General features: G+C 40.3%; 1 protein-coding gene across 1 annotated transcript in view; it reads left to right on the forward strand.

Annotated features, from left to right (window-relative positions):
- Positions 1-27,383, forward strand: part of LOC104081455 (transcription factor SOX-5-like) — a gene marked incomplete at its 5' end in the record, with an annotated part of 98,520 nt that overhangs the window by 64,827 nt on the left and 6,310 nt on the right. Inside the window, 4 exon segments of the mRNA XM_009584213.1 lie at positions 1,333-1,510; positions 6,386-6,558; positions 22,053-22,161; positions 23,066-23,239. Of these exon segments, the coding sequence (XP_009582508.1) occupies positions 1,333-1,510; positions 6,386-6,558; positions 22,053-22,161; positions 23,066-23,239 (634 nt within the window).

Consider the following 27,383-nt stretch of genomic DNA (forward strand, 5'->3'; position numbering starts at 1 on the left):
TGGAGACGTACATCTACATCATACTTCCTACAAGCGATAGGCAACTATAAAATTCCTTCTTTACTGCAGCACATCACCCTCTGTGGAAAAGAATCAGTATTATATGATAGTAGTTACAGATACCTTAGTGGTGACAGTAAAACACTCAAACATTATGAGTCTAATTCCAGTCAGCTTTGCATTGCTGTAAGTTAGGAATAATGCTATAGCAGGGAATGTACTTACAACTTAGGGAGATCAGAATCAGCCTCTTCAGCGCCTAGAGCCGAAACCCAGTTGTGTGATGTAACACTTCCTGCAGCGAAAGGATGGCTTTCCTCGGTCACAGTGTCAGAGGAGAGCTAAGCTAATATGTGATGGTTGGATCTAATGCCGTATCCATTAGTTCTGGTTATTTAAAAGTCAGATAAAATCACTTCTAAAATATCCGCCTGGCTGAAAAGCTTTTTCTCCCTTCCCTGGTTTTTTTCCCCTTATTGTACTTTATTTTGGTCGAAGAAAAATACATGACTTAGGATTTTAATGTGTTTTATAGACTGACCGTTACTCTGTGTCATCGAGCCAGGTTTAGGAATAATTCCAGTTACCCTGCAAAAAATATCACCAAATTTTTCCATTTTTGCATAATAATAATTACTGAAATCTTGAAGTCCAGCTCCGCAGAAGATGAAAAAATCTAGGGGCTTATGCAGAATTATCCAGGTTATTGTTTCAAATTTTGCGGAAAGAAAGGGCAGGTTCTTCCTGCTCTCTTGTTGTGGTGGAAGGGAAGTATTTATTTCATATGATATTTTTGTGCTTGGAATTCTAAGCCTGGGAAGTTCAGAAGAAAACACAAATTTAAAACAAAAAAAAAGAAAAACAAAAGACCAACAAAAAAACCCAGCTGAAAACCCATTCACTCAAACATGTTTGCCCAATTTGGGTGGTGGTGGTTGAATTTTAAGTGAAAATGTTCTTCAGTTCTTATTTAATTCATCCATATCAAATTTAAAATAAAATAACAATAAAATATAACTGTAAAAACGCTCTTCATTTTCATCATAGAAGCATATATCTTGTTGATACGAATAATTTCTTCAGAGACAATCCTTACATACGAAGTGCAAATGGAGGATGTTCTCTGATCATGTCATGCTAATTTTCCAGTTTATCAGTCATCTCAGTTCCACACTGAAATGACAAGATGGTATCACATTTGATCTTAATGTATATCATACAACCTTTCAGGTTTAGAAATTCATGTGAGCTGAAAACAACTGTCTTTGCTTGGATGGTGTTGTGCCAACAGCAGTTTTTTAATAACATTCTTTTCTCCTCTGCTCGTCGTAGGATGAAGTGGCCCAGCCTCTGAACCTTTCAGCAAAACCCAAGACATCTGATGGCAAGTCTCCCACATCACCCACCTCTCCTCATATGCCAACTCTGAGAATAAATAGTGGGGCCAGTTCACTAAAATCCTCTGTGCCAGCAACATTAGCTAGTCCTTCGGCCAGAGCTAACACAATAGGTAAGCTCAGTTTCATTTGTCCTTTCTTATAACGATTAATAGATGTTATTGGAAAGTGGCCATTTATCAGCCAGTGCCAGACAGCGGTCTATGAGCTGTCACGGGTTGACCATAATACTACATTTGTTGATGTCAGTAAAGAAACTCCCACAGGCTTCAGGAGGATTATCTTAACTTTTACAGACTCGGAAAACAAAGACCTATGTTATTTCAGATACTGCTTTATCAATAAAAGTTAATAAATGCTGTTTGTTTAATGGCATACATTAAAGACAGCGACCTGTCTAATGGCGGGCATTAAAGACCCATGATATTGTGCTATGTCATCTAAAATTGATGGATAAACTTGAAAAAATTCCTTTTAAGTTAAAAGTCTACATATGCAAATAAATCTTTGCAAAATTACAGATTTAATCCATAGTCCGCTAAAAAGCTGCATGGACCATTATTTTACCTTGGTCTAATAAGTAAAACAATCACCAGATTCATTCAAAAAACCAAGTTTGATGTTGTGTCTCGCAGAAAGTCTTGATGGGCTGTTTTTAACATTGTTCCACAAAATAGTGTTAATTCTTCCTCCTGTCAAAATCACCTCTTTGCTTACAGACCGTCTAAATAATAACAGTCCTAGCGGTGATTTTACATGTCTGATGTGTTAAAGGGACTGTTCTTTGTGTGTATAAGTAAAATGTATACACACCCCATTCTTCATCCTTTTAACTGAAACATTTTATTCCATGGAGTTAAGATTTCAGGATGTAAATCAAGCTCTGTTTAGGGAATTAAGTGAGGTAGATCGTTGTACCTTTGCTACCGTGTGTCTTGTTGCTCCTAAAACATCCCCTGCTGGCCACTTTCAGAGATGGCACAAAGAACAGAAGCCATAGGTCAAACCTATCAGAAGCTGTTTCTGTAATATCTCAGTGCTATGTAGTAAAATTTTTTTGTGTCTCTGTGGGTCTCTCCCAAGCTTTCTGTAGTCCATATTCTACCTACATAGACACCAGGAAGACCCATATTTATGTCCAAAGTTCAAACCAGATCTAGCTCCCTCTGTATTACTCTCCCACTGTGCATACATAATTATTGCTAATATTGATATGGTTACCTATATCAGACAGAGAATATGCTTCTATGCCTTTTAGAAAAGAAATGACTTTATTTGGTATGACATGTTACAATTATATAAATATTTTGTAAATATCACATTGTTAATTGTTAATACATATATTATTATTAGCCCTACACTGTTAAACTGTGGTAGGTAATAATGTATTTCATCTTTAATTTGCTTGGCCCTACTGTTCTCCATGTACAATGCATCGAATTTCAATTTTTTCACATTAATTTTTTTGTTCCTAATAGAGTGAGCATCACATTTAGATGCTAGATGTGGAGTTAAGCATCTGACCTGTATCTCAGTGGCAGGACATCTCTTGTTCTCTCCTCTCCAATCTTCTTTCTCTATACACCTGATATTTTTCATAGGTTTGAGACCCCAGCAATTTCCTTCTTTTAAGAAAATGCAGATTTTGAAACGCTCTACCTGCAATGAGTGATAGTGTAATTGGATAAAAGCTGTGAGGATGAATGGAGCTTTAAAGGTCACTCTTGTAAGAAGAATTAATGTGTTATACCATTAATAAACCATGGAAAACTGTGGAGCAAAAGATAACATACTTAAGTTATTGTTAATGACATAGAGTTCACTGCTGTATATCTCTCGGCTACAAATATAGGAAGTGACTTTTTGAGGTTGCTGAGCAGTATCACTGTGCATACTGTATATATAAGATAAGCAGTCTTTAACTGTGGTGCAGGAGCTGGACAGACAGCTTCCTTCTAACAAAGGTCTGTCCTTTAATGGAGGACTAGAAGAACGAAACGCTTGTGAACACTCTACAGAGTCTTTTCCTGCTAACTGCTAGGTCAGATCCAACCAAAGTTACAGCAAGTAAAACTCATTAGCATGTTAAAACCATTTGGTGATCTTAAAAAAGTGCACATACAATTTCGGATCACCCTCCAGTAGGAGCTATGCCACAAAAATAAAAAAATTTGATAGCATTTTTAGCAAAGGGACTAAGGTCCCTAAAAATGATAGAGAAACTGGATTACTTTTTTATCTTGAGAGATGGATCCCTCCAGGAAAGGTCATTGGGAAGCATGCAGTCATTTGCCAGACAGTTACTTCCACCACTTGAATGATTGGAGCTGTCAATGCAAGGCACAAGTTGTCTGTCCTAGGTGTGCACACCCCACCTTGCTGGGATGCAGCTGAGCCGTCGCTTTTCACTGCCGCTAACTTCAAATTAAAACGGTTCTCTAAAAGCAGTTCTTCAGGCTGCGCGGTTCCCGTGGCATGGAGAAATGCTCATGTATTGTTCAGTTGTCTTTGGAGGGACATAAACTTAGAGCCTCCTATGATTAAGAGCGTAGCTGCGTTCGGGCATAAAGATAGGTAGTCCTTGTCTAGAGATATCCTTATAGCGTACAAATTATGCTACAGACTGAGCCATCACAAATGTCGTGGCTTCGTGCATGACTTTAAATCCAAGCGTTTCTTTTTGGGAACAGGCATATGTCCGTGTACTAAAAACAGAAACAACTTCTCTCTGCCCTTTGCCATTATCTTCAACATCTCTATGCTAGTTTGGCAATCCTTGTAACTAAGTGCATTTTATGTAATGCAGTTCCCCTCTCTGTCAATAATTCACCACCTACCCTAAACAACAATAATTTACATTCAACTCGCTTCTATATTAATCATTTCCCTGCACACCAGCATCTTGGCAGCTACTGAAAAACATAAGGAGTGCTTGCTTTTATTCACTGTCATGTGCCAAACTGTCTCAAAGATAGCAGTATTCAGGAAAAGCCAAATAGTCTGGAGAAGGGCGTGAATTCCAGTTCCTAGGCAAATTCGGCTGTATTACAGATTGAAAGTATTATACCTAGCCTAATCAGGAGCACAACCAGCAGTAATACTACTGTTTGTTTGTTTGTTTGTTTGCTTCCTTTTTAATTTATTCTGACTACATGCAAGCTTGATCAGTAACAGAGGCAAAGTGGGGAAGAAACCAAGCAAGTTGTTGAAATGGAGGTAAAAAAAAAAATCAGCTGGTAGCACTGTGCTGGTGCAGGTTATGTCCTTCCTTACGCTGGGAAAGCTGGAATTACTGGAATTCCGTTGGCTGGGAATTACTGAACTAGGTCATTTGATAAAAGCAATGTGGATCAAGTTATTTCATATAAAACTCTTGGGGTTCCTGGGTATTTAGCCAAAAGCCAACTGTTAGTACAATTAACAACAGTCAAACCGCACAGAAACTTTTCTTTCTAGTTTCTGCGCGCCAAGGAAGACGGGAATACCAGTCCCATTCTGTCTGCAGTCTAAAAAAACAACAATAAAAACTCAAACCAAACTAAAATCCTGACAGCAGTGCAGCACTGAACTAATCTGACATCAGCTTCTTCCCCTGAAATGTTTTAAGCAGCAAGACAATGTCCTACGTTTTTTGGCAATCAGTGGATCAGATAGAAGAGTCTAGCAATACAACAAGGATGTGTAATCTGACATGATTAGACAAGGCTCTTTAGGAACAGAACATTCATAATTGAGACAAAGAAAGAGTATTAATAACACTTTCCTAACACGGCAGTTAGCCATTTTATATTTCCTTTCTTTAATCTTAGTGTTTTTCAACAAATCATGGGATTTAATAGCGTGTTTTGGCAGATTAGAGGATTTATGGCCCAGATGTTTTTTGTTCTAAAAATGGATTAGGGTGTAAAGTTTGCTGGAATCCATGGAACATGTTGAGGCAAGCCGGTCATTTTGTGTGTGATTAGTGCCTGCCTTCTGTCTCACAGTCCCTCCATCTGTCACAATTCACCAATGGATCTGGTTAGATTTAGCCTCATGTCACAAACAGAAGTCCCTTTTCTGGGCAATTTCATATTACAGATTCATTTTATGCCGGTTTTATGCCCTAGTTAAAAGACAGAAAGAAGTGTGTGCGTGCGCGCGCGTGTGGGGATGTGGGGAGGGGGAGGGAGATTGATAGATATTAGCCTCTCCTTTAATGTTTGAAAAATAGATTGGGGCTTGGAGTGTCCCATCAGTATTCTATCCTACAAATCACATGCAGATCATAATAAGTATAATCTACAGTACGCTAAAGGAAAAAAATGACAAAGTGTCACATTTAAAATTAAATAGTATTAGCTGTGCCGGTGATGCTTGTAACATTTTAAAAGGAAGTAATTCAGTGACTACTAAGGCTAAGCCCTAGGCTGTGAATTTGCAGCAAAACAGTGGACATTTGACCTACTATTAGCAGCATGAATAGGAGTGGGAATGTAGGTCCGTGTAGCTGTAGTTTCTTATACATTTCTGAATGACAGGTGGTGGTGGGGAGCATTCAGTGGATGAGGTTTCTCTTCCCAGCCATTATGCATTTCATATCTATAGCAAACCACCGCCACCTGTGGTTTATTTTAATGTACTCACAAGTTTTAAGAAGGGGAAGAATGAAATGGTCTATTTTTAAGAGTTTGGGATTGCTGGCGTGATCAAAGCTTCCCCTAACTCTTATCCGGTTACATCCTGCTGCATACAAACCACAGGGCTAACCTCTGCAGTGTCAGGGAAATACTGAAACTAATGGGATCAAATATCAGGACGATGATTTTGGCACCGAGGTTTCTCATGCTTTCTATCCAGGTGGCTCTGTCACAACAGTAACAGAATTACAAAGCACGGACAGGTTTCTGGGCATTACTTTTTAAGTCTTTCTCATTAATAATGGTAAACTGTTGGTGCGTTTCATCGATGAAAGCTAAAGTGTTTTCTTGTAACTTTCTTTTTTTAAGATATCCTTTCTTCTATCACGTCGTCAGGTTATTTAAATGACCACGATGCTGTTACCAAGGCAATCCAGGAGGCCCGACAGATGAAGGAGCAACTTCGGAGGGAACAACAGGTGCTGGATGGGAAGGTGGCCGTTGTGAATAGCCTGGGTCTCAATAACTGCAGGACAGAAAAGGTGAGTTTCCGAGACTCCCTTTGCAAAGGGTCAGAGATTGCATGTGGCTCTTCTTACAGATACAGAGGTTCTTCCTCCTTTTTTCCCCTCCTTTTTCTTGCTGTATTTTCTCCTTCCCCATTTTTAAACAGAATAGTTGCTTCTTTCAAAAAAAGTGAGAAGTAAATTGAAAACCACAACCAAAAGCTGACATGAGAGAGAGACCTGGAGATCCTTGGGGGAGAGGGGGGAGGAGACAGAGATAGTTAAAGCCCTCACGAGAACTTTTGGAGACCACTAATTCTCTGTTCCAGCCTGTCAACATGTATTATAAGAAGGTGATCTTGGAAATCTCTGGGTCTAAGTGGAAATCTTGCTTTATGGAAATGCTTACATGTGTTTGCGAGATGAGCTGGATTTGAAAATATTCAAGCTTCTTTAGGAACATAAGATTTGCTGATACTCAGGCTCAGCTTCTGGCTGTTTAGCCTTGTGAGGTTGTCATATATGATATTTTGTGACCATTGCAATGTAGCACTGTCATGTCACGTTAGATGACTTAACAAAATTGAAAAAATGGAGAATTGACAACACAAACTACACCAAATTATTTGCAGTGGAACTTAGAAGCAGCAGAACGTAGGGGCCTTACCACCTTCTACTTTTGAACTGGCCTTTGAAGTTGGGCTATTACTATTCTCTAGTAAAATTTGTATGTACTGGAACCATCACGTATGTCAAAGAGGTTGTGATTTGATGCTTTTCTCTGGGAATACCTGATGTCTTTCCGTGCACTGCCTTGACTGACGGAGGATAAATAGACCTGCCAGTCCTCACTGCCACATTTATAGTCAGCTGTCCTTATAATACTGCCATCTAAGCTCTTGTGTGCGTCTCAACATCATATGCTTAGCAGGACTTTTTCCTCAATTTCTCTCTTTCCTTGCAATATTTTCTGAGATGATACGGCCTTCATCCTGCAGTACAACAAAGATGACTGTTGTTGCATTTGGTGTAAACTGAATTTTATTGAAACCGCTTCTAGTGGCTTTTCACTGTAAGGCCTTGTGTGAATCACTGGGATAGGCAGATAAATAGAATGAATAAAAATGATCAGCTATTTAGCAGAAACTTGAAAGTCAGTCATCCTAGGAAGCTTGTGAGTCAAACAATATTGTCCAGAATGAGCAGATTGCTAATTTGGATAGCTTTCCATTTTCCCTGGTTTTAGATGGAGTTTGATCAATAAGCTGTGAGAAGCCAGCAGTCTGGGTAATGAATGTTAAATGTACATGTGAGGCTCTCACTACTGTACTTTTTTCATCAGCCTATCCTGGGTGTAGGTGATGTAGAAATGACTCCAATTTCATGCACTTTCTTGAGAGGAAGGGGAAGGAAAAAAGAGGTCAGTGTAATAGGTATCTGGCAGTACATACAGGCTCTCTTAGAAGAGTAAGGGCGCTGGTATGGGAAGAGAGAAAGAAAGAGAGGGATGGAGCATGTTTACAGCTTTTCACATAGAAGAGTACCAGAAGGGAAAAGGGAAAAGCAGAGTGTCAGATATAAGAAGAAGTGATCACAAGCACAAAGGAATTTATATTCAAATATTTAAGCATTCTTGAAAGGATGCTCGGAGCAGAAATTTCTTTTCTCTGCTCCCCCTGTAGAAATGACTTTAACACTCAGCCAGATGCTAATGCAAAGTGACTCAAGCTATTCCTCGCAAGCATAGCTAAATTGCCGTTATTTGTTAAGCGCATTGAATTCAGCTGTGGATACAGCAGTTGGTTGCATTCAGAAAGCATCTGTACCCTTTTTTTTTTTCTTTTTTTTTTTTCTTTTTTTAATCCTCCAAAGCAGAGACAACTCTACCTATCTCCCCCCTCTCCTCCCTTGTGCTGGCTGGGAATTGTCAAGTGACAACCGACCAAATCCTTTTGGACAGGAAGCCTTCATCCTGAGTTCTATATACTTGCAAAGCAGGCCTTGTGGTTGGATCAGGAAGCCCATTAAAAGCACTTTGATGGTATGGAAATTCATCTTCATGAAGCACCCAGGCCCCTAAGCAGCATGCTGTTTAGCTGTGGTTACAGATCAGTCATTCACATCGGACGGCAGTAATTGTGCTGACGGCTTGTTCGGCAATGGAAGTACATAAAATAATCCCAGGCCCTCCACCATGGCATTGCGAGTTAATCTTCTTTAATACAGATCAGCTGTTGTTCTAACACATGACTTTATGCTGGCTCTAGTGACTCTGCACAGCCTTTTGATTAAGTAACAGGAGTGGAACCATCTGCATTCACTTTATTCTGTTACTTTCCTATTGTTGGGATTCTCCTTACCCCTTCTGTTTTCACTTCTCACCCTCAACCCCAGTTGAAGTTTATTTTCCTCTCTAATTCATGCCTCCTGGTGGGCTCATGGAGGGCAGAGAGGAGTTCTTTTACAAGGCAGCAGGAAGAAAAAATTGTTTGCTCAATTGAAAATTTTTCTAAAGCAACTGTAGGGTTTGGGTTTTTATATACAATAAATGCCTAAACTTTATTGGGGCGCACTGATTTATTTTATTTTATTTTATTTCACTTTATTTTATTTTATTTTTAAAGTGGAGACAGGGAAGGACAGAACCAAGTTTGAGCTCTCCTAGACTATAATGGCATTTGAGTTGCTGGGGTGACCATTTAAGCCACTAAGCACTAGTTAAGAAGTAGCACCTTTTAACTTCTTGTAGGGTCTCCTGAGCTGTCTCTTGCATTTGACCCAACAGAGGAAAAGACATAGGCTGTGAAGTTTAGGTACCTGTTCCCCTTTCCCCGTATATGCTCTAGGCCATCCACTGACTAGCCAGCTCTGAAGTTCAGATCCAGACAAACACCCCAACTTCTCTAAAGTTTGTGGCTGTTTGATCTAGCACTTCAAAGTTTTCTGTCTTGTTAAGAGCAGGATTTGAGAGGAGGGCAAGTGTTGCCATTTTGAATTGAATTTTATTCTGGTTTTCTCTGTTTTCAGGGGAAAGAAGAGGAAATAGTTGGGAAAGTGGGTTGTGAGAAACAGAGTGCTGCAGTGTTACCACTGAGGGTTTCCCTTCAGAAGCTCAGGGTCCCTCCGGGGGACCCAGAGGCAGCCCTCTCAACTTCTGGACGTTACGTTTGCTCACTGGTTGCTTCCTGACAGGGAGATTTTGAGGTGGGGGATGGAATTAAAAGAGGGTTAGCCTAATGTAGCTATGTGTCCATGGGCATACTCGTATTTAGAAACGTACATTATGTCTATAGTTATGTACAGAAGAAAGATCACTCTCCTTCCTGTAGAGTGATCTCCATCTTCACAGGCAACAAACACCTGTCTGGGGCTATCCCCAATTTTCCTCCCTTCTTTGCTGCAGTGGCTAGTGTGGTTGTAGTTACTTACAGTTCTCTGAGACCTGTTGAGTTTTTTGTTGCATGAATTGCTGTCACAGCCTACCCGTGAAGGTAGGTTCTATGCAGTTCTGAATGTGTGTGTTAGACTCTTGGTAGGGATTTATCTGCCAGGGGTGGCCAGGCAAGCTGAGGACTGGAAATCACCTTTGTGTGTCTCTGTTAATGCTCTTCGGGCTTTTCTCCACATGTGTACATGACCTGTTATCTGGCTTGTGTTCCCAGATGGGTTGATCCCTGTGGACAGCCAGACCTGCCAGCTGTAAGGCAGTAGTCAGACAGAAATTTTGCGGAATTGGAGAGATGCTGTGTAAAGGAGTCATAAATGAGAAAAGATTTTTAAAAATGGCTAGGATGATTTGGGTGAGTCACTTTATGGACATCCAACTTGGACCGTCTTGAGGGATTTGATTTTCAGAGGATTACAGTAAAAACTATGAACATCATGATGAACATGGATTTTACTAAAACCTATTTTAATTGCAAATGCAATAAAACATATTTTTACATTACTTTTCTTGGAAACATTTCCGTGTATAAATGAGAAGTGTGTGTATATGTTTTTCTGGTTTCTTGGAAACCCAGGAGCATAGTTTTATTTGTTATTGTCATCTACAGTTAATTATAGCTTGATATACTATACATAAGCAATGTTACCTTTTATACAAGTACCTTAAAGCACAGATTGTCATCTAGTGCAAACACCACAACGGGCAACATCACCAAGTGGACTCTGGTCTATTTGTTCGGCCCCCAAACTGCCTGTTCCTCTGCAAAGGAGATGTACACAAACACAAAGAGCCAGCATGTGTGTGCATGCATACAAGCCTACAGTGCACTCTTTCAGAGATACACAGCACAAACATGCACTGAGCTAGCCAGTAATTTTCTGACTATAGTCAGACTCTCAAACATTTGTGTATGTACCCTGGTAACTGTTAAAAAGGAGGAAGGGGGCACACAAGCAGGTGTTTGAGCACGTGTCTGTGTACACTGGTACAAACGCAGGTACTGGTTTCCGAATGCTGGCGCCTGCTGCGAAAGGTCCCGGCGGCTGGGACAGTTGTAAGTATACACAGCCACAAAAGCATTTCAGACGTGCACAGACGCAGTCACACTTGTAGCACGCTCTGAGATGAGTGCATCCGAATACGTATACGTCCTGTGCTGAAGTGTTTCTTAACCTGTGATACAAGTTCTCCCTGTTATCACTTGGAGTGTGTCCTTTTAAAAGGCTCTGACATGTGTCTGCTGGGCTGTAACTAAAGAGCTATTTGTAACAATATTTATTCCAGCATTGTAAGCAGGAGCCTATTTATTACTCATCCTTATGGAACACCGGGTTCAGGATGCCTTTCCTCCCATTCCCACCCACCCCTCCTGCCACCATCCTCCCCACTCCCACCCCCACCTCTCCCTCTTCCCCTTAAGAGAGTGCCAAACATGAAATGACAGTGACCAATGTTGACTTAATGTGGATGTTTAATAATGAAAAAAGTGTGTCAGTTCCAGCGTTAGTTACAAATGGCAGTAAGTATATCGGGTGGCAGCCCTGTAATAATTTTACATCCATCATTCCTTCCTGATGCCTCGCTGGCTGCCTGATGGATGGGGACAGCAGAGTTAACTCTTAAGAAACTGCTGTGATCTGCTGAGCTGAAATGAATTCTGTCCCTGCTCTCCCCTCAGGGAGGAGGGGGATATTAAGAATCTCAAACCCGCAGATCCTGCTGTCTTTGAGAAATAAAACACTGGAGCTCACTTTACTAAAGGCATAAGGAGGAGCTGGTTTAACACACGGGATTTAAATTTCTCTTGTAGTAGGGAATTTTACTTCGATAACTTTTTTTTCTTCCCCTATTGCTTAAATTTGAACCAGGAAGTTGAGAAAAAACTGGAGGAGAGAAGAGCAGGGAGGAGAAGAAAAGAGAAGGGTTGGTAAAACACAGTCTGACCCCATGCATGCTGCAGACACTGACAGTCCATGGATCAGACTAGAGTGAATAAGTTGTAATGATTGAAACTGGGAAGAACAGGACCTGGCGCAAGCCGGGCTTCCCAAATGGGAGAAACCCACTGGAAATAAGTCCAGAGGTGCAGTACTAACATCATAAACCAAATCACTTTATAAGAGTTAAAACCTGCCCATTTTCATAATCTCCGTAGTATTCTACTGGAAAAATACTTCAGCATTCCCAGTGACTAGCAGAGGCTATATTACCCACAGACATTACATACACACACACTTATCCCTGCAAGTTCAGCAGACTGCTAATATATATGTCCTGTAATTTGTAGCCCACTCTATTCCTCACTGGCCTGTAAAACACTAGGAAAGATGATCAGTGTCATATTTTTGTTCTCTTCTCGCCATGTAAGCAGAGATCCTTCTGTTTGGAATAATTATTATACAGGGAGTATCTTGCAGACAATGGACTGTTACAGTCCCACAACACAAAGGTTAACATATTATCCTAACAACTGTATGTCCCCTTCTTATTACCCTTTTCCCTACCCTCTTCCTAATTTTGTCTTACTGAGGTTCTTTGCCAGCAGAAATTCTTGTATGCGGGCTGCAGTCCTCTTTGTTAATGGTATCAATGCAGAGCAGAGTTTTCAAAAAGCGTGACAAGGTGGCGAGCAGGTATTATGTCATCACCCATCCATCACCCTGTATGTCAGCCTTTCAGTAAGTCCAATCAGCAGGCTCAACAGGATCATTCGTGTTCAAGGAGTCCTCTGTTCAACAGGGCTACTGTATCCATTGTCATTTCTCCTGGAACTTTTCTCAAATTTAATTAAAAACACATGTCAAGTTTGCACACTGCAAAGATCAAAATTGTTTTTGCCCAGCGCTGGTAACTAAGCATTAAACATTTTGATTTGCTTCAGCTGAAAGTTTATTCCCTTTTCCTTTTCCTCCCCCCCTCTTCCCCCATTTTTTTTGCCATTTGCTTTGTGGAGCTTGTGTATATTTATATTTACAGCCTCTGCATTTAATGGCCACATGCCTTATTTTCACAGATGGCCAGTGGAAGACTTCCCCTCCCCCCTTTTCTTTTAGTAAAGCCTGCCTTTGGTTTTGCTACTTTTGTCACAGTGCCACTACTCTCAGTTAGCAAGTGCCTACACATGGGAGGGGGAGATTCTGCAATGAGGATTTTTTTTATTCCCCCAAGGACTTTAGCTCTTTATTTTAAAGAGCTTATTTTATTTTTTTCCTAATTGACCATCATCTATTAAATGCCCAGGTACATTTTTCAGAGAAAAATTAAGTGTGTATGTGTCTTTGTCTTTAGTACGTTATTATGGCAGAGATGCATGGGCAGGGTTAGCTAATAAAAAATGAAACATACAGAGGGAGGGACAAATTCTGCCCACGGATGTGTGTGTGAAACTCTCACTGAAGTCAAGGAGAAGAGCAGGCAAAGAGGCAAGGGAAGAACCCTGGATCCTTGCAGGTGCTGAACTCTGAATGGGAATTTAAGTCTTCGTTCACTCCAAAGGGCAGAGATTGGAAACATTCAGAGGCTAGCGTGGATCAGGGAGGACTGCAGCTGTTTATACCTTAGTGGAAATTTTATTAAGCCCAATAAAGATGGATCAACTTCCTCCTGAAAAAAACTTTACAATTGATTTGGTGTTCTTGTTATGTCTTTTGAGCTTTTCGAATCTTTGGGTTTAAGTTCTAAGCTGTGCCCTACAGCCACGAGAGCTAATTACTTCCTGAGATTTTATTATTATTTTTACATAATCACATGCCTTCAATAGCTAGGGCTTTCAGCACATTCACAGGCACCAGCATCAGTGCAATACCTCCCTTCAGTGTAATAGAGGCTGAGCCTGATTGTTCTGTGAATTGTGCCCACTTAGTGTCCTGGGGGATCAGCCTGTCCTGTTCTGCCCGTCCTAGTATGCAGGTGTTCACTTAGCTGTGTGGCAAACAGCCACTAGTATGTTTTGGGGGTGCAGAACTTTACTTTTAATTGTATTGATGCTGACGCTGGAGAGTAGACAAGCTAAGCCTTACTGCATGACTGGGAAAATGTTGTGGTTTCTTTCTTAGGAGAAGCATGTCAACTTCTTCATTAGGGCTGGAAGAAATGCAAGCAAAGGTACAGCAGCCTTCATAATTTTAATACCTTCTAGGGAAAATCGGAAAAGAATAGTCAATATAGCTGTAATGCTTCTGCGCAGTTGAGTCACCCATTGTTTAATAAACAATTCCCAGGAAAGCAGAGACTTTCTTGCTTTCTCTTTGTGTGCGTGCAGACCCTCTTTCCCAGGATATCCTGCGTGGGCTGTGATTTTCATCTTGTTTCATTTTTGGTGTACGACCTCTCTTCCTCAGTTAACCCTTCCTTGCCTGGCTGATCAGTTGTAGCAGCTCTTTCTGACTTGCTGTGAAATCCTTCATTAAAATTTACACAGCAGATTTCATCCAGAGATCTCAAAACTCTTCACAATGGTGGGAAAATGTGACAATCTCCATCCTGCTTAGTTGGGGAAACTAAGGTGCAGCGACTGAGCAATTCACACAAAGTTACAGAGCATGTCAGCCCAGAAAGCAGTCTAGATGAGAAACTGGATCCCGTACCTCTTAACCTATTTGCAATCAGCGGATTACAGTTGGATCTGGTTGAGGTCAATGCCTATGCCCGCACTGTAAAAACTTTTGTAGGAAGGAAGCAGTCTCTCTTCATTCTGCTTTGCTTTTGCTTTCCTTCTTATTTCTACTTTAAGGTAATGGGCTGGGCCAGCCCCACCTGCATTTTCATTTCAAAATCCTGACTTACACTGTCTTTCAGAGCTCATAACCAAAGAAAAGGAGGACCTCAGTGTCACCATTTCCTGTAGAATTACTACTTCCCATCAGTTTGTTTCCAAGTCAAATAATGTATTTTACCGAGGAAGTCATTCTTTCTCGAATAAAGAATTAAAAAAAAAAAAAATCTTAGGAACCTGACCCCTGCCAAGTTATTGAGGATTTTCCTCTTTTTATTTCAGTGGACTCTGTCTTGTCTTCAGTGCTTTGAAAGGTACTGACTTCAGAGCCCTTTAGAAACCAAAGACCTATGTCCACAATGTGTACGGCAAAGAAAATGACTGTACAAATTTCAGTAAATTCCCCCTGTGACTGGGTGTCTGTTCCTGAGAGGAGAGTAGTTAAATGTCTGGGCCTACTTGACCCATCTGATTTTTTCCCTATAAAACCTCCCTAGTGAGTCCATATAGCACGTCATATAGATTACAAATCAGATGCAATGATTTCCAGGCAGTATTGAACCAGTCTGGATCTGAATATATACCGTAAACCAAAAGATGTGGTAGATGTAGCCCCGATTAAGACTGAATGTAATAATTCTGAAAGAAGTACCATGAAATCAGGAAGAGCCACAAATAAAGAATGTTATTTTATTTTCTTGCTTCTAATGCTGCTTTAGGTTCTGTGGGTGGATTATTTCATGAAAAAGAGAGATCTCAGATAAGCAAGACTGAAAGAGCTGAGGGGGTGGTGAATGCATTGTTTCTTCATACTCAACTTTGATGCAACATCAACAAAAAAAATCTCCCAAATGATAAATTGCTGTGACATTATAAATAATCTTTCATCTTCTTTGGTGGTCCACAGAGTTTATATAATTGGAAGGCTAAAACCCTTCTTTGTTGTTTCTTCCCTTTTCATTAGTACAGTAGAAGACTATAAAATTGTGCAGCCAGAAGGGTTTTAACAATTACTGAGTCAACATTTGAAAGTCTCACTCTATTTTATCATTTCATGCATGTGCTTTTTATGAGTTTTACGGCCCAGCAAGCATTACTTAAGCAAGGTCCATTGTAATGGCGGATCTGTAACTGCTCTTATTTTTATTTTATTTTGCTTTCCCTAAAAAAAAACTAACATGTGCCATCAGCAAGAGTCACAGTTCCACAGTTCACAAAGAAATTATAAGGTTGAGGTTATGATTCTTAGATAAGATTCAGGAGTGCTAGTTTCAGTTCCTAAAACTACCAGTCTTACTAAGGAACCTTTGGCAAGTCATTTAATATGTGACTTAGTTTCCCATGTGGGAAACAGAGTTAATAAAACTGCCTTTCTTTGTGAAATTTGTGGCTAAATTCACTGATGAGTGCAAAACACTTGGGCAGTGTGATGTTACACAGAAAAAGCTAAATCTAAATAGAAGATCCCTCAGAAAAGAGCCAAAAATTCTCTTACAGCAGTTATAGATGTAACATGGTTTGGACTGAGACATAGGCAGTGTGCACAGTACCTACTTTGAAGTACCATGGCATTAATATGCAGGAGTAGAGCCTGGACTGCAAATAATTCAACATGTGCAAACCTCTGAGCACACCTCTCACTACTGCCAGTGGTTCCTTTAAGTTCTTCCAGCTCTCTGTCATCCGTAATACCTACCTTCTTCATGTTTTCCACATTTTGAAAGACTGTGGATGAAGATTTTATAACACAAGCTATTCTGATGTTTATTATTGCAAGAGGCAGAGGAATTGCACAGAAAGATTACTTTTACAAAATCTTCGCTCCTGTCAGATGTAGGATAAGACTCTTCAGCTTTTTGGAGAGCTAGGGAAAATATCATGATGTTGAATGGATAACACCTGGCACCCCCAGTGTGTCTGGTAATCAAAGATGTTTCTCTGTCATAAACTGAAGGGAACTTTCATTGCGGGATCATAGTCTAGCAGCTATCTGCCTAGTACTTCAAGATTTGGTGCTTATCCACCAAGGTATGTGTCTGAACAGTTGATATTTACTGGGGCTTGCTGAGAGAAGACTCTGCTTCAGCACCACATTAGATGGTGTCACAGGCCCTGCTCAACAATCTGAGATAAAAAGAGCTTATCAAAACTCAATCTATTTGAAAGTACCACCTTTAGAGTTTAGATGTGGGAATTTTTCCCACAGAGCAGGATGGTAAATAGCTGGACAAACTGCACTTGGAGAGGGAGGGAGGAAATGGGACACTAAAAAGGACAATTACAGGCAACCATCTGTTTCTTTTTATGTATTGACACTAAAGGGAACGAAGGTAGCAGGCACTCTGTCCATCAGTGTGTTTCTAATTCTCAGGTGCAAGAACTGATGAGCGAGTTTCTCCTTGCAGTCCATAGGTAACCATGTTTGGCTCTCTCCAGCTACTCTACAAATGCATTTTTTTCACCTGGCCTTTCAGTTCACTTGGAATAAGGAAAGCGGGAGTCTGAAGAGATGTGCCTGAACACTCCTCCTCTGGTGTTCTACGCTGGCTGTATCTGTGCAGGCATCAAACTGGGAGGAAAAATATTCATATCAGGGGAAATGGGAGTAGGGTTTAGGGGAGTAGAAAAGTGAAGAGTGGACTGCTTCAGTAAAACTGCTAACCTTGAATTATGCAATCGGAAAAACAGCTCTTGCCAAAATGCAATTCTAACGGAGTTCAGAGTACTGTCAGTGTTTGCCAAATACCCCAGCCAAAAGGATGTCTCAAAGAGGGGGAGGAGGGATCCGTTGCCATATGCCCAGCATTCGCAGTATTCTGGAAGCACTGTGGAGTCCTTCAGGACTGGAGGCGTGCACATGGTCTCAGGTGCACCCTGAGCGTTGGTACCATGATCCAGCACAAGACAGGAGCAGCGGGGTCAGAGGGGAGTAGGCAAATATATCAGAATGTCTTTATCTCTCAAACCTTCCAAGGTTTTGCTTCACGTTTGTATGGTAGTGGGAGGAGTTCTGGCAAACGTTATCAGGCTGTTCTACATATGTTTTGACTCTTCTTGTTTTATGTTTCTTCTATGAAAGAGACTGCAACCAAGTTCTTGTCATTTTTAGATCAATGTTTTGTTAAACTATGACAGCTATCCATGACAGAGAGCCAAGTAACTTTTGCAGCTGACCACAAAACTGAGTCTGACTTGCGGTGCTTAGTCATTTTTTATATTTTTTTTTTCTACATGACACATTCCATGTGTGTATGTGTTTTTCATTGTTCTTTTAAATATACTTAGAACATTGCTAGGAGCTGTGGTACAAATCAGTCTTCTGCAGCAGATTACTTTCTTTGATTAATAAAGTTTTAGAAACTTCTCATCACATTATGGCTGTTGATGAAACCTCTCTGGTTATACTTTGAACAATTGGGCTATTGTGGGATTGATTGCTCTCTACAGTATTATCTTCTCTGGTTTGCCCATTACCATTTTAAATGATCCAGACAACAGAGATCTTGCTGCCCCTAAGGAGAGTCTCTCCTACAATCCAACAGAAATGACCATTAGGATAGTTTTTCCTAACCTCTGCGGAAGTTCTTCATAGAGGAAAAAGATGTTTGTAAGATGTCTTTCAGCCTTCTGGGGCCTGATCCAAAATTCAGAAATATAGAAGAAAAGGATTCACTTCATCTTTAGCAAGAGATCCCTATGTTTCTCCTCCTGCAAGAGCAGAAGCGTTCCTTACCATTTGTTTCTCTGCTTTATGCAGTCTGATTTTTAGCAGGTCTCACAAGCAAGAGACTGCAGCGTTTCCCTGGGTCTGCACCAGCCTTACCTATTCTTCCTGGCAGTATTGGTTCTAGGCTGCAATTGATGCCGCTCGTGCGTCGCTGATGGGATGAATAGCATTTTACACCTTTGGGGCGTGTGGCAAATCTGAAACGAAGGGATTATCACTCTCGTTATTTTCCTGTAGCTTTAAAAACCTGAAAGCACGTACAATATCATCAGCTGAACTCTCTTCCCCATTCCTTTCCCTGCCCAGCAAGGCAATTGGATGTAGAGCTTGATATAATGATAAAATAAGTTTAAGACATAGTACAGCGTAGTGTGCAGGAATGTGCCACTGCCTTTTGAATTGCAGTGCTGTAGCACAACTACTTTATTGAAGTGTGCGGCTGAACCCAACATGCGTGTACTCCACCTATTATCACTGTATGGTACCACAGCTTGCTACTGTTTACACAGCTAATCCAACACAGCGGAGTGGTGGCAGTTTTAAAAATGTGTAATTTGCTGTTAAATTAAGACAATGACAATAAATAGGTCCTCCTTTTGTATAAACTTGAAACCACGGTAGATCTCTTGTCTGAAGTTCTTAAATAGGTTCTGTGAGAGGAGGCTGGGCTAGCAGTTTCAGCAGGTTGCCAGTTTATTTGGGGTCAGGGAAGAAAAGATTTTTTTTCCTTTGTTTCTTTGGAGCTTCCATAAATACTTTCTCCATCAAATGAAAGACTCTGTAGGAAAGGTAAAGAGATGCTTCCATCAAACGAAAAGCAGTAAGTCATCAACTAAATGCTTTCAAGCAAAACAACACGGGAATGCTGGTTAGCTCCTTTCGAATATTTTGTAATTGGAAAAGCATTTCCGTACGTCAGGATTGGGGAAAATCAGCTGCCATGTGTTTAGTGGAAAGAAAAACGGAATGCTACTTACATATAGTCAGGCTTCTGCATCCTGCCAGGGTGTCGCTGATCTCCTTCTGCTCTCCTAATGCTGTTGCAGAGGCTTAGGAAAGAGCAGGCCTTAGACTTATTCTTGCCTGAGTACGTTTTAAACTTAAACATTTCTAAACATTAACACAGAAAAGTACAGCTGGCTGTTTTGACAGCCCCCGTTTCAAAAACGACATCGTGCAGAAGTTCTTTTTAGCTGCCACCTTATCGTTGCTGATTAAATTATAATGGCATTCTCTATGTTTAAGTAGCAGGGAGTAAATTGTCACCGTGTTGAAAGGGTGGTCTCCCCTCTCAGCCACGTTTCAGCTCTCCGGAGAGCCACCTGCAAGTGCTGGGGCTGAGCAGCACAGCCGGGAGCTCAGCACTCATCTGGCATTCCTTCGCAGCCCCTCTTCGATCATGCCTGCGCTCTCTCACTTCATCTAATGTGGCTGTACCTCAAAATGCAAAACTTTGCCCAAGATGGATAGTGGCAGAGCATCTGTAGGCTTGTTAAGTCAAACTCTGATAAACGAGCCGTACCTGGTGTGTACCTTGCAGACAGCATGCCAGAGTATTCGCTGACCTTAAGACTCAATCAGATCATGTCGGCAGAGTGTGGTTCTGAATGTAACTGCCTCCGACTTCAACAGCTGCGTTTACTGCATAAAGAAAAAGCTGTTAAGCCTGTGCCCTTTGCGCTCTCAGCTCTGTTTCTCTAAGAGGTTTATACATGATTCAAGAAAAGTCTGCAACAGAACAACTCCCCTCCCCCATAATATACCCAACAAGAGGAGATGTTCTTTTATATTTTAGGTTGGTGGCAGCATTTGTAAATGGTTTCTGACATAAACATTTTTGAACTCTATCCTTATGAAGTTGACGGTAAATAGATTTTTTTTTTTTTTTTTGAGGAAAAACTGTTGACTTGCATTATATATCTGAGATCCATTTGGAAGAAATACAAAGTCAACTTATTCCTGACTTTCTCTCTGCTGATGGGCTGCTTTGGAAATGAGAGCTGAGTTAAAACCAGTAGATCAAAGAGTTTGGTAAAGCTAAATGCCTGAATAGTTCAGATGCTTATTCGAAGCTTCTCCAGGCTTCCTGGATCTTCTGTGCCTGGAAGCGTTAACAGAAACCCTTTTGCTTGTGATGGGCTGACTCTGCTGCATGAGCTTTTCCTGCAAAAACCAAGAGGATAACTCATCTTGCACGGTTTCGGAGGTGATGTTTCTGCTCTTATAGACAGAGCACCAGGAGTGCGAAAGGATTCCACAGTGAAAATGAATGCGAGGAGAAGGAAAGTTAACTTCATGTTCCCTAAACTGTGCGAGTGTACGAAGTTGGCAGATTAGCCTCCTTTCTAACTCTCTCAAGAAAATCTTTGTGAAATGACTTAAATGAATTTGAACTGTTCTTTGAATTGCAGATGCAGGGACATTACACTGCAGGAAGCGTTTCTGTACTCGTATTGTTCTCTTTTCTGTTTTCTTCTATAATACAACCCAGTGACATTATTAGGCTACATAGAATAGTTGTAAAGTCTCCGGTTGCCATGTGAAATCTGAAAGTTTTTTTTAGTTTGTTGATCTTTCACAGTCATCAGGAGTGGAATAGAGCAACAAAACAGCAATCTTCCTTTCAGGAAGAAGCTCAAAAGAATTTTTTCGACTGGAGCCACTTTGTTATCATTCCGTATCATGTAATTTTCTTAGCTTTGCAAAAGGCACAGTGCCTAACATTTTGAAATGTTAGTATTGCTTTCCTGAAAGATTTATTTTTAAACATATGATTGTCAGGAAGATAGAACATTTATGAGTAAAATTCATTGGGAAAACAAAAACAGTTGGAAAATGGAACACCTTTGTATTTGTAAAGTCAAACAATTCAGGGGGAAGCGAGGTGTTTTGAAGAGAACATTGGAATTGATGGCCCTGGCATGTTGTTCTGGCAATGTCTTTAGACACCGCTGCAGCCTGACAGATTAATTGGCAGCACGCACTAGCCTGTTGCAATCCAGGGTTCACAGATAGTTCTGACTAGATGGATGACGGACGGGGTGTTAGTAGGGTTGGGCAAGAAGTCTGGATGAGAACACAAACTGCTGCCCAAGTATCATGCTTACTTCAGGCTGACCCTTTCCCAAGGCCTGAATAAGTTTGAACTACAGGGGGGTTTTTTGCCCTATGGGCTGCTTCCTAAAATACAGCCTTTTAGAAAAGAAAAAGGGCAAAGTCACCCATGTCTCCACACTTTGATTGCAGGCTGGAAATAGAGTAAAACAATAAATACATTGCAAAAGAGCGTGTATCATCTAAACTTCCAGTCCAGCTTTGCAGTCCCGGGGACACAGAGAGTTGAAGTATTCTTCAGATGCGCAGCCAATTTTATCATGCCTAACTAAACCAATCTTTTCGACACTATGAAGTTTGCTCATCACTAGCTAATAAGCATGTTGTAAAAAGGACTTGGTAGAGTCTGCAACCATATTCCTTCCAGAAAAAATATTATTATGTATTCTTAAATACCTGGCTCAGTAAATTGTTGTGAATTAATTGTTATCCAGCTTCCCTATCAACCTTCTAAACTACCTATGAACTTTGCAGTTACAATATTTAATGACTTTCCTGATCCACATCCCGTCATCTTGCCTATATAGGACAAAACAACACTGGAGACCCTGACTCAGCAACTGGCAGTAAAACAGAGTGAAGACGGGAAGTTTAGCCACGCAATGATGGATTTCAACATGAGTGGAGATTCTGACGGTCAGTACAAATGGCTTATCCTTATTTCCAGGTTTGCATGTATATGTCAGTAGGATCTGGAGGAGAATCCAAGTGCTTTGGAGGCCTGTGAGGAGTAAGAGCAGTTAGCAATAAGTGGCTATGAAACAAGGCAGGAAAAAACGATTCATCGTGTGGTGTTTTAAGTCTGGAGGTGATTTTTAGCCTTCTCTTATGTACACTGCACTTCTCGAGACTGGACCAGGAATATATTTCTGATGGTAAAAGGGAATAAAGGAGGCAAATAGGTGTGGGATAAATGAAATCACACAGTGAGTCCATGAATTATAGGTGATGCACGCTCTGCATGTGTAGGAACTTTCTTGGTTTGATGAAGCAAGCGTAATGTTCGTTTCTTTCTCTGCTATTGCTTATGTTGTTATGGAGAGGTAAGCACAAAAACAGGCAGATGTGTAAATGTTCATTTGCTAGCTGGAGAATTGCTTAAGAAGAAGCGCCTGATGTTGCCATATATCACCCCCTTCCCATCACAAAAAAGGTAGAAGATAGGTAACATAACATGACCAGCATGCGGTAAGCAAGAAAGGAAGAAAGTAAAAAGAAAATCTACATTGGTAAGTATTGGGTTTGCATTACTAAGTAGCAAAGGATGGTTTAGAAAAGCTGTTTAATGCTTTGTGTTGACAAAAGCAATTGAAACTCTTCATCAAGTTTATACTGCGTGATACTGAATCAATAGAATAACTAAAACTAGACAATATGCAAGATATGGTATTTCCTACTGCTTCAAGTAAAAACAAGAAACGCCATTAACCTATTGTGAACACTGACTCATAGAACGTGCAGCACCTGACGTAGGTTGCTGATGGCAGAGGAACCTGCATAATGAAACACAAGCTGGGAATGTTTTTCTATCTCTTTTTAGGAAGTGCAGGAGTTTCAGAGTCTAGAATTTATCGGGAATCCAGAGGGCGTGGTAGCAATGAGCCCCATATCAAGCGCCCAATGAATGCATTCATGGTGTGGGCTAAAGACGAACGACGGAAGATCCTTCAAGCCTTCCCTGACATGCACAACTCCAATATCAGCAAGATACTAGGTAAGAATGATAGAGCACTGTTCTTCCAGTAGCAAAACTCAAAAACCTTTTGACTGAATAGAGCTGAGCACCTGACGCAACAGAACTAGTCTCTAGAACATCTATTTTCCTACTTAATGACTGCATCGAGGACAACAGTGATACGAGCTTTCACTGTGCTGCCCAGTGGTATACACTAACCATAACCTGAAATGTTCTTATGTCTTTGTAATTACTGAGATTGTGGTGGTGGTTTTGGTGCGAAAAGATGAACTGAATAGACAAAACCAGTTCATTTCATTAGGCTGTTGAACAAGCACAAAACGACTGCTATCATTTACTTGCCCACGTATTTCATCTAACTAGATTCTGTGGGGTAACACACTTTTGATTTGTGTATTTGATTTGTGCCATAGCACTTTCTGTTCAAATTAATGGCCATAGGGAAGAGATCCTAAAATACATCCTTTTATTTTATACGCTGACAGTTTTAAAGGATTTTTATTATGTTCCTGTTATATTAAATTTCCCTTTAGTACATGATCTCTTTCACAAGCTGCTTTTATTCTAAATATTCTGAAAAGAATCCTGAAATTAAAAAAAGAAACATCAAAACTAGTTTCCATATCCTCTACCCTTCACGTCCCAAGCAATATTTGTCATGAGCATCATCTACTGAATTTCATGCCATAGTCTTCCAATTTTTCACTACTTGCTCAAATTCCCAGGACCACATTCTGTCCTAAGTTACTCCTCTGTGACATGCTGAATAATACAGAAGGTGAATAATGAGGATCTCTGAGGCCAATGAATTATTGTTCTGCAGAAAAAAAAAGTATCTGTGACCAAATTGGAGATGTTGCATTTTTACTGATAAAGACTGCATTACAGGACCTAAGCGTCCCTCAGGCCAGTGGGTAAAAGCTTAAGCAGGGAACATGTTTGGCTGGGCTGCAGGTCTCACTGGTTTTGCAGACAACTGGAGAAACGTAGCGCAATTGTAATGGCAGCGTTAACCAGCTGCAGGGCTGGTAAATATGTTGAGTTTAGACTGGTCAGAGGTTTGAAGTTTAGCTTGATTAGAGTGGTATTGTGAAAAGTTAGCAGGGGGCAAGTGGAAATGAGATAAATTGGTCGGAGAGGCAGAATGTATTGGCTGTGGATGGCAGATGTGACGATATTAACCCATGATTAAAAGGGTGGTACAAGATGATTAGATTAGTTATGGGAACAGGATTAGAAGGCTAAATTGGTTATGTTGATGGTAAAATAACCTTATACTGGTTAAAAGGGATTACACTGGTCAGAGGTGTACGATATGATTAGACCGAGGACAGGGCAGTAATAGTTTTGGTCTGTTTCTAAATCGAGAGTAGACCTGGTTAAACCTGTTTTTAAATAATCAGCTTCAGAAATCTACAAGATCATTCTGAATGGCCCTTTTCATATAGAAAGTACAAAGAGAGCTTGATGTTTTCCCTCTTAACTGATTGTTTTGGATAACAACCTCCGACAGCACGCTGCTAATTCATTCTGCTTAAAACAGGCGCTTGAGCTGGGCTGACATTTTATGCAGTCTCTGGGGATCCTGGTTGACATTTTAAAGGGCTTCTAAGCATTTTATAATACCCTAAAATCTGGTTTTAATAAGCCATTCTGCTGAAATTGTTAACATAAGGAATCACCTTTTACTATTTGGCGCTAGATCAGGGAGATACGGGGACATCTTTTTCTGATTAGATATACAGTAGTTGGAGTAAAATGTGCAAATTCATTACAGATCCTGTTGAGGTGACAGACAGTATAGCTGACTCCAAACTCTTTCTGTTTTGCTGCCAGATATGGGGAAAAGCAAGGTCTGAAGCAATAAGAGATGATGTTTCTATTTCTTTCCAGCATCACATTTAATTTTTTTATTCCACCTATGCAATGGAGAGGGATGTCCTGACATCTTCTTTCTTGACAGAAACGTTACAAAGGTCTTCCCTCAATTGCAAAAGGCCAGTCTTTTGAAGTCAGCAGGGAGCTCTCTGTTAACTGGTGTAGGGTGAGCAACTAGAAGCTTACAGTTCGGCCAGGTATTAGGGTCTCTTTATTAGAAAGCCACAATTTTTCCTTACCATTTTTTTAGCAGCACTACTACACATTGAGGTCAGAGAGCTCGTTGTCACGGAGAGTAGCTTAGATGGAGTTGTCACTGATTGAGGGTCATTTTTAGAGTCCCGGCACTAGAATTCTCTAGGGATTATATTTGACACTGTGGTATTATGTTTTGAGCATAAAAATTAGATACATGGATTTGTCACTAAATTCATCTGTGCATACGTTTGTCATCCATCTGTTCATTGCAACTTAAACTTGTGGATAATGATTTTTTTTTAGTAAATTGTTAAAAAAGTGCTAAAATGGGTCTGCTGGACCCTATCAATTTAATAATGCATTGTTTAGATATTTTTGTAAATATTTTAATTAATTTCACTGAGAAATCTACATAAAGAGACTAGGAAAAGATGAAGTTAGATACTACCTTCAGAAATTCTCTCGTGGATGTGTAAGTGTGTGAATACAAACCTATACACATACCTATACAGTATACAAGTGTTTGTGTGTGTGAGGGTATTTTTTAAACGTAAAATCAGCCTGATTCAGATATTCAGATTGAACAATGTCAGTCTAATGGACTGAAAGTTAGGCAATATTGCAAGCAGCTGAAAATTCTTATCAGAGAAGCTTGCTTAAAATCAGCGGTAAGCAGAGCTCCTAACCCCACCTAGTGCATGCGCGTGTGTGGCCAAGCAGAAGTGCCGGGGCACACACGGGGGCATCTCTTTTCTGCCCTGGACTCAAAACAGTTGGCCCTCTACAGCCATCTTCACAGTCATCGTGTGGGCACAGCTCTAACTGCCCTAGCTGCCTTTGGGGGTAGGAGCCGTGTTTGGTGCTGCAAAGTCTTGTCATTTTCTCATTTATTTCTAAATACCTCAGCCATCAGATGAGGGAGAACTGTGCGAGCATCCTGCTTGTCATTACGTATACATCCAGGGAGGGGAACGGGTTCTTGTTTTTATAGTCAAGGAGAAAAGCCTTGCATACTTGACCCCCTCAAAGCTTTCTAACACAGATGGTGAGCAGAAAGCTCACACAAGAGTGTAAATCTTCCCTTAAAAAGAAAGATTTTTTCAAGGTTCTTCAGTCACACCTGGCTTGGTACTGTGCATAGGTACCCATGCCTGCCTGTGTGTGCTTATAGACACATAAAACAGTGGCAGATAAAGCCATTACAAATATATTTTGTCCAAACACAAGGTATTTTTAACCATTTTTAGTATGTTGATTGATGATACTCATTCATAGCTTAGCTTGCCCGTGGGTGCAAATTCACGGATCAGAGTTATATATTCTTCAAACTTCCAAAATTTCAGATTAAGACCAATCAGAGAGCTGGTTGGATTTTGTGTATTACTAAGAAAATACATGAAAATGATAAAATGAAAAAAACAAGGGTTTATCATCAGAAAATGTGCCCTTTTTCAAAATTCATTTTGACAGCATTGTTTGTTTAATTATTTATGATACTTCAAAACATACTAGTAAATTATCTTTAGTATATTTTGTAAAAACGGTAAAGTCATAGTAAGAGGCGGTATCACTGCAGAAGGCAGCTATTAGAAATTTGCTAGGAAGAGAGGTGAGACTGCCAGAATTTTTGTTGTATTGAGTTTGCAGCTTAGGAAGGAAAAACATAACAAATGACATTTATGTATAAATATTGTATGTGTAACTGTATGTACAAATATTATGCATCAAAATTTCAGTTTTTATGGCCCTGATCCTGCAAAGACTTATGTGTTTGCCTAACTTCACCCACTATTTACAGATCTTTTCACATGAGGGGGTAGGAATCTGCCTGCCCAGATCCGACTGTAGGATTGCAGCAAGTGAGCTAGCACAGTGAAAGAGGAATTGTGCTGGGATAGAACATTTTTATGGCAATTTTGCAACAACCGATTTTAATTTCTACCTTTCTGTCTGTCCATCTGTCTCAAAATATATCTGAGTTCCTACATTGCAGGTCCCCTCACAGCGTGTAAAGCAAATGTCAAGGTTTGTTTAAAGACTGAGGTTTTCAACTTTATTATTGATAAATAAAAACTGATTCATCAGC

This window comes from Fulmarus glacialis, unplaced genomic scaffold, assembly GCF_000690835.1.
Source record: "Fulmarus glacialis isolate BGI_N327 unplaced genomic scaffold, ASM69083v1 scaffold21308, whole genome shotgun sequence".
Taxonomy (NCBI): domain Eukaryota; kingdom Metazoa; phylum Chordata; class Aves; order Procellariiformes; family Procellariidae; genus Fulmarus; species Fulmarus glacialis.